General features: G+C 36.7%; 1 protein-coding gene across 1 annotated transcript in view; it reads left to right on the top strand.

Annotated features, from left to right (window-relative positions):
• Window positions 1-7,510, top strand: part of APLF (aprataxin and PNKP like factor) — a 128,463-nt gene that overhangs the window by 76,930 nt on the left and 44,023 nt on the right. The window contains 1 exon segment of the mRNA XM_006881042.1: window positions 2,904-3,250. Within this exon segment, the coding sequence (XP_006881104.1) occupies window positions 2,904-3,250 (347 nt within the window).

Genomic DNA, 7,510 nt, shown 5'->3' on the forward strand with positions numbered 1-7,510 from the left:
TGCTATTGTGAACAAAGCTGCAGTAAACATGGATGTGCATATATCTGCTTGGATGTCAGTTACGGTCTCTTTGGGATATATTCCCAGTAGTGGAATTGCTGGGTCAAACGGTATCTCTATTTGCAACCTTTTGAGAAAGCAAAAATGGCAAAACTTTTAAAAACACTCATTAGTATTTTGGAGTGGTGTTTGACAGCAGACTTTCCTAATGTAACATGTCTTTTTATCTCTTGCCTGGTAGTTAATTGTAGATTCAAGTAAGATAAAAGTGTTGATAATTCTAATTCTTTATGCGAAATCTGTACTTGGACCAGGAGGCAGTCGTCAAAACAGCAAGGATATACTGCATGGTTCCAAAATGGGAAAGGTGTGTACCAAGGATGTGTCCTATCTCCATATCTTTTCAATCTATATGCAGAATAGGTTGTCCGGGAGGCTGGACTCTATGAGGAGAAATATGACATCAGCATTGGAGGTAGGTTCATCAAAAGTCTGCATTATGCAGATGACACAGCCTTGCTTGTGGAAACTGAGGAGTACCTGAAGCACTCACTGCAGAAGGTCAAGGATTGCAGCCTTCACTATGGATTGAAGCTCAACATCAAGAAAACAAAGATTCTCACCACTGGACCAATTTGCATCATCATGATAAATGGTTAAAACGTTGAAATGGTCAACAGCTTCAGTTTGCTTGACTCTACAGTCAACACTCTTGATACCAGCAGCCAGGAAAATAAAAGACAAATTGCATTGCGAAAGTCTGCTGTCAGAGACCTCTCCAAGGTACTAGAGAGGAACGATGTCAATCTGGAGACTAAAGTCCGCCTAATATGGGCAATAGTCTTTGCAGTTTCTTGCTATGTTCAGACAACTGGACAATGACTAGGGATGATAGAAGTAAAATTGATTCCTTTGAGCTGTGGTGCTGGAGAAGGGTATATCATGGACTGTTTGGAGAACAAAGAAGTGCGTCGTGGAGAGGGTGAAGCCAGGTTGCTCCTTGGGGGCAAGGATTCCGAAGCTTCATCTGACCTACTTTGTCCATACTGCAAAGCACATCAGTCCTTGGAGAGGGACGTCATGCTTGGGAGAGTGGCGGGAAAGCACAGGAAAGGAAGACCCTCAATGAGGTGGATTCAATCAATGACTTGGGTAATGGAAATAGGTGTGTCGGAAACATTAAGATTGGCACGGGCATAGAGCAGGGTTTAGGGCTGTTGTGCATAGGGTTGCTATGAGTTGCAAGTGACTCAAAGGCACTTAAGAACATCATGACGTTTCCCACTGGTCCAGTTGTGAGGTTGTTTGTCTTCTTGATGTTGATATGTAGTCAGTATTGAAGACTGAAGTCCTTCGACTTGATCATCTGCAGCAAATATTTGAAGTTGTCTTAACTTTAAGCAAGCAAGTTGTGTCCTCTGCAAAATGCAGTTTGTTAATAATTCTTCCTCCAATCCTGATGCTACATTTTTCTTTAAAGTTCAGCTTCTTTAATGAGTTCCCCCCCCCCAGCATACAGATTGAGTAGGTTAGGAAAGAATACATCCCTATGGATATCCTCCTTGATTTTTAAACTAAGCAGTGTTCCTTTGCTCTGTTACTATAATAGCGTCTTGATATAGGTATAGGTTTCATATGAGCACAATTAAGTGTTTTGGGTCCCATTCTTCTCAATTTTAGCCATATTATTTTGTGATGCTCAGAGTGAAATTCCTTTGCATAGTCAATAAAAAGCATACATGGATATCCTTCTTGTATTCTCTATTTTCTGCCAAGAGCCATGTGATCTCAACAGTAATATCATGAGTGCCATAGCCTATGTCCAATCCAGCTTGAACCTCTGGCAGAGTCAATGTATGCTTCTACGTTTTTGGATAATTTTTAGAAATATTTTGCTTGCATATGATAGTAATGATATTGTTTGGTAATTTTCACATTTAGTTGGATCAATTTATCTTGGAAATTGGTGCATATTAAAAGTAATTTACAGTTTAAAGCAATGATATTTAATAACCTTTGCAGTCTTTTAGTGGAAAAATTATATTTTTAATAAAAACCAGTCTTACAATCTTGCATGTCTTTATTTATGCTTGTAAAAAAAATTTGTATTAGTTTGCTTACAAAGTTTATGTACATTGTGTTTCACACTATTCTTCATTCACTTTTCATAAATTCTGACTGTTTCATATGACCATTCCCATTCATTATATTTTTTTAAAAATTAATCACCATTGGACTTTGCCCACCAGTACCCTATCTTTTCAGATTCCCAGTAAATCTTTTTCATTTTCTTTACCACTCTCTCCACCCACCAAATTGTGTATCTCTGTGATTTCGCCCCTGCTCATCCTCATCACTTTGCTCCCACCCCTTCAATCCCCTTAGGTTTCCATACATGTTTTACTAGTTATCTTTCTCTTTTTATCATAATTATCTTACACACTATTTGTCCTTATGAGACAGAGTTAATTCACTCAGCTTAATGCTCCCTAGTCTCTCCCAGGTTATGTAGTATTTTTAAAATTGTTGTTTCTGAGTCCTGCATAGTATTCCATCATGTGAATGTACCACAATTTCTCAATCCATTTGGTTGTAGTTGGACATTTGGGCTGTTTTCTTGTTCTTCCATTGATGAATAATACTGCTTTTTGATTCATTTTTATTGATTGTTAGCATGATAGCAAAGTTTGGTTTAAATATCAATCCTTTTTCTAATAACTGAAAAAATTTAAAATTCCCTCCCAGAGTACAAATATAGCAAATAATGGTTGTTTTCTATAACCTTTATGTAAATAATGATGTTTTAAAAATACATGTTTATAAAAATATAATATGAATCTCACTGTTTCAATCTTTTGAATTCTATATTTATTAAAAATATTTATTTCTGATCTATTTTGTAGGAAATGTCACAATCATCTTTAGTTATAACATTAAATAGCAACAAGGAGAATAAATTTAATACTAAGACACGGAGAATGGAAATCCCTATACAAGAACATCAGATAGTTTCTGAACAGAGGCTCAACACTCAAAAAACATCAAATAAAGAAGACAAGGTCATGAGCTCTGCTGAGAGTTGTGAAAGGATCCAGGGTACTTCATCCCACAAGGAGTTCCAAGCATGTTGTCCTGAGGCTGGCTCTAATCCCCCTGATCCTGAAACTTTACATACAGAGGTGACAGTGTCCATTTCACAAGAAGACAAGGCTAAAAGAACTTCCTGCATGTATGGAGCAAACTGCTACAGGTAAAAAGAAATTACAGGTAGAGAGTATAATTTAATTTTTTCATCAATGTGTTGCTTCTGCATATATATACTGTTATCATGTGACTCATAGCTTATTGTTCATCATGTTATCAGAGGCTATAAAGTGTGATGTCCCATTTTTCTCACACAGAGCTGTTGGTGGATTTGAACTGTGTGCCTTTGTGTTTGTATTCATAATTCATTGTGCTAAGATTAGTAGCAGACAGGTTATAAGAAGTGTAGAGTTACCATTGTCCCCAATGTTTGATTTGCTGTTTAACTTCATTATTCCTGACATCAGCAGTGTCTCTGTCATTTGGTGCCCTCACTGCTCTATGTCTCTTGTGTTCATAGGTTCGCTGGAGGTCTCCCCAAGGCTCAACTCAGGTTGGGGAGGACTCACATGCCTGTTGGTGTGCAGGCCTGTTGTGCAGAGATTGCTGAGTGTTGTAGATTGTCAGCAGCACTGTAGCTGGAAAGTGCACATCTCCAAAAAAAGAACTAGCATTTTGCTCTCATGGCCAATTTAAGTCCCTGGTAGGGTGGGGCTTATAACCCACTCTAATCCTTTCTCTTTAATACAATAAATATTTCAGCACAAAATAAACAGTTACTTGGTAGCTACAGAAGGCAGTCTGCACAGCAAACCTGTGAGGTACCACAGAATTGTCAGCACACTCTTTCCCTTTTGGCCATCAGAAGTTCCTGTGTATAGTAGAGTCTGTTAAAAATCCTAGAAAACACAGAAAATTAGAAACTTCTCATTCTGGTTTGCATTTCCTCAGTGTGCAGTTCAGCCAGTCCTACTAAAAGCTTTCATGATAATGAGATTAATATTTCATGATAATGAGTAGTAGACATGTTGACTAATGGCAAAGATCTAGACTTGAATAATGAGTCACTGAATTTAGAAAGCCTGGGGTGTGGTTGCTTCCCCTCCCCCACCAATTTTTTAATTGAATGAGAATTTTAATAACCATGCTTAAGCCACATTATAGGTTAACTACGTTGTAACTGATAATTAATTGGTTCATTTTCTCTGGATAGCAGCCAAACTGCTGACCAGTTCCATGTAATCGTAATATAATAACGATGTCTATTTGAATGAGATTAGGTGGTTATTGTGGCTGTATTATAATTTCAGACTTTAGTCTATGAAATGCATCTATATTGCAAGCCTTTTTAAAAAAATTACATTTTCCTTGACAATACATTTCATACAATCATTCCTGTACATAGTGTTTTTGTGTTTTTCTAGAAAATTTCTATTTTATACTGATTTACTTACAGAGTTCATATACACTGTTTTTCACACCGGTTTGGTGTGAGAAGCCAGCTTATTTAAAATCCTGTTGCAGTGTGTAAAGCAGTAGCTTTATAAATAAACAGTTTGGGTTGTGCTTAGCCACCTTAGTATCCTCGTGTATTTCTTTAATAGTTTTCTGTAGTTTTGTTGTCATTTTGTGCTGTCTAGTCATGTATAACTAATAGCAACCCTATGAACAACAGATTTGAACCTCTCCTAGCCTACACCATCCTCATCATCTTTTACATACTCATATTCATTGTTTCAGTCATTGTGCCAAACCGTCTTGGTGAGAGTATTGCTCTCCTTCACTGATCTCCCACCTTTCCAAGGAATAGCCTCTCCTAACAACATGCCAAAAATATGTGAAACAAAACTTTATCATCTTTACCTCCAAGGGGCATTTTGGTTGTACTTTCTCCAAGCTATAACTGCTTGCTCTTTTGATAGACCATGGGATTTACTACTCTTCTCTAACACAGCAGCTCCAAGGCTTCAGTTCTTCTGTCATCCTCATTCATTGTTCAGCTTTAAGATGTATAACAAGTGATTGAAAGGGCTGTGGCCTGAATCATGTGCACCTTAGTCTTTAATATGATTTATTTGCTCCTCAGTATTTTGGAGAGGTCCCTGACTACAGACTTTCTGTTGCAACACATCTTTTATTTTTCTTGTCTCGTGGTACTAAGGGTGTTGATTGTGGATCCCAGTAAGATGAGATGGTTGACAGTTTCAGCCTTTTCTCCGTGTATCAGGATGTTGCCTCTCAGTTCAGTGTTCTTGTTGTTGTTGTTAGATGCCATTGAGTTGAGTAACTCATAGTGACCCTATGAACCAAAGATCTTTTCTATCCTGTGCCATCTTCACACTTCCTGACATACAAGAGCCTGTTGCTGCTGTCACCATGTCAGTCTACCTGGTTGAGGGTCTTTATCTCTTTTGGTGGTCCTTCCCAGCATCATGTTCTTCTCCAAGAATAGTCCCTCCTAGCAATATCCCCAAAGTATTCTTGCCTCTAGTACTCAAGTACTCTAGCTGCACCCTCTCAAAGACATATCTGTTTGTTCTCCTGGACATCCATGGGATGTTCAGTGCTCTTCTCCAATACCATAGCTCAAAGGCATCAATTCTTCTATCATCCTTATTCAATTGTCAGGCTCTCAGATGCATAGCAATGATTGGAAAGAGTATGGCCTGAATCAGATGCACCTTAGTCTTCAAACTAACATAATTATTAATAATAATAATAAATAACAAACTCAATAATTTGGAAAGGTCCCTAACTGCAGATTTTTCCAGTGCAGTGTGTCTCCTTATTGACTGCTTATTTTCTTATTGACTGCTGATACCAAGCAAGTTGAAGCAGTTGACAGTTTCAGTCTCCTCCATCCATCATGATGCTGCCTATTAGTCCAGTGGTAAGAATCTTTGTTTTCTTGACAATGATATGCAATCCATAATGAAGGCTGTATGTCCAGTCCACATTGAAGGCTGTAGTATTTGATCTTTTGCAGCAAGTGCTTCAAGTCCTCCTCACTTACAGCAAGCAAGGCTGTGTCATCTCCATACAAATTTGTTAGTGAGTCTTCCACCAGTCCTGATGCCTCATTCTTTTTCATTGAGTCCAGTATTTTGAGTGAGATTCTCAGCATACAAGTTGAATATTTATGGAGAAAGGATACATTTCTAACAGTCTTTTCTTGATTTTACAACAGCTTCTTGGCCTTGATACATGTTTTGTGTGAGCATAATTGAATGTTCAGGGATTCCCATTCTTCTCAGTGTTAACCATAGTTTATTATGCTCCACACAGACAAATGTAATGTTTTAAACAATATTATTTAAAATATAATATTATAAAACAATATCTTTCTAATAGCTCATTTTAATTACTTTAATGCCTTTTGAAACAAATGAATGTATAATTTCTGAGCTTATTGGTCACTTTCTTACCTACTTCTTTGATTATGTTAGATGTTTTTCTGTGATTCTGGGGTGATATAAACAGTTAAATGCACTGGACTGCTGAAGTTGGTGGTTCAAGGCCATCCAGACACACTTCATAAAATAGCCTAGCTATTGAAATATAAAAACTCAGCCTTTTAAAGCCTTAAATAGTTCTACTCTGATACATATGGATTGCCATGAATTAGTATTGACTTGATGACAACTCACTTATTATACATTGTCTAATATATTATGAGCTCACAGTATGTACTTTTAAGCTGTGGTTTAATGGATAATGTTTGTGATAGAATACTTATAATCCTTATTCAGAAATATTTCTTTGCCATTATTTTTATGTGTTGTTATATTTACATTACATATCCTCCTCAGTTCATATTCATATAATTTCTATTTAAAATATATTGCCACCATAGATAGCACTTTGAATGTCGTTGTTTTTGTTGTTATATGCCATTGAGTTGCCTGTGACTTATAGCAGCCCCATTTACAACAGCCCTGAACCCTGCTCTATCCTGTGCCAATCTCATTGTTTCTGACACACCTACTCTCATTACCCCAGTCTCATCCAGGGTCGTCTTCTCCTCACTGCCCCTCTTCCCTCCCAAGCATGATGTCCCTTTCCAAGGACTGTTCCCTTCTTGGAACAAGTCCAAAATATATTGACAACATTTTTCTATGTCAGCAGTTCTTACTTATATATATAATTTTGACTTATTTATATATATAATTTTGTCTGTTTGCATTATCTTAGTTCTAAATATTGTAATAAAATATAAATATGTAAGAAATATATATACACACACATCCCTTTTATTACTTTGGGTTTTAGAAAATTCTCATTGATATTCAACACTGTCATATATCATTGGTAAAGGTGATGAAATGCTTGTCCAAAATTGTAATTCATTCATTCATTTTATGATAATATGTATTAACCAGTATTAATTTATAAATACTCTCATTTTATTACTAATTTTTATATGCAT

Source organism: Elephantulus edwardii, unplaced genomic scaffold, assembly GCF_000299155.1.
Source record: "Elephantulus edwardii isolate Elephantulus edwardi_28Jun2011 unplaced genomic scaffold, EleEdw1.0 scaffold00011, whole genome shotgun sequence".
Taxonomy (NCBI): domain Eukaryota; kingdom Metazoa; phylum Chordata; class Mammalia; order Macroscelidea; family Macroscelididae; genus Elephantulus; species Elephantulus edwardii.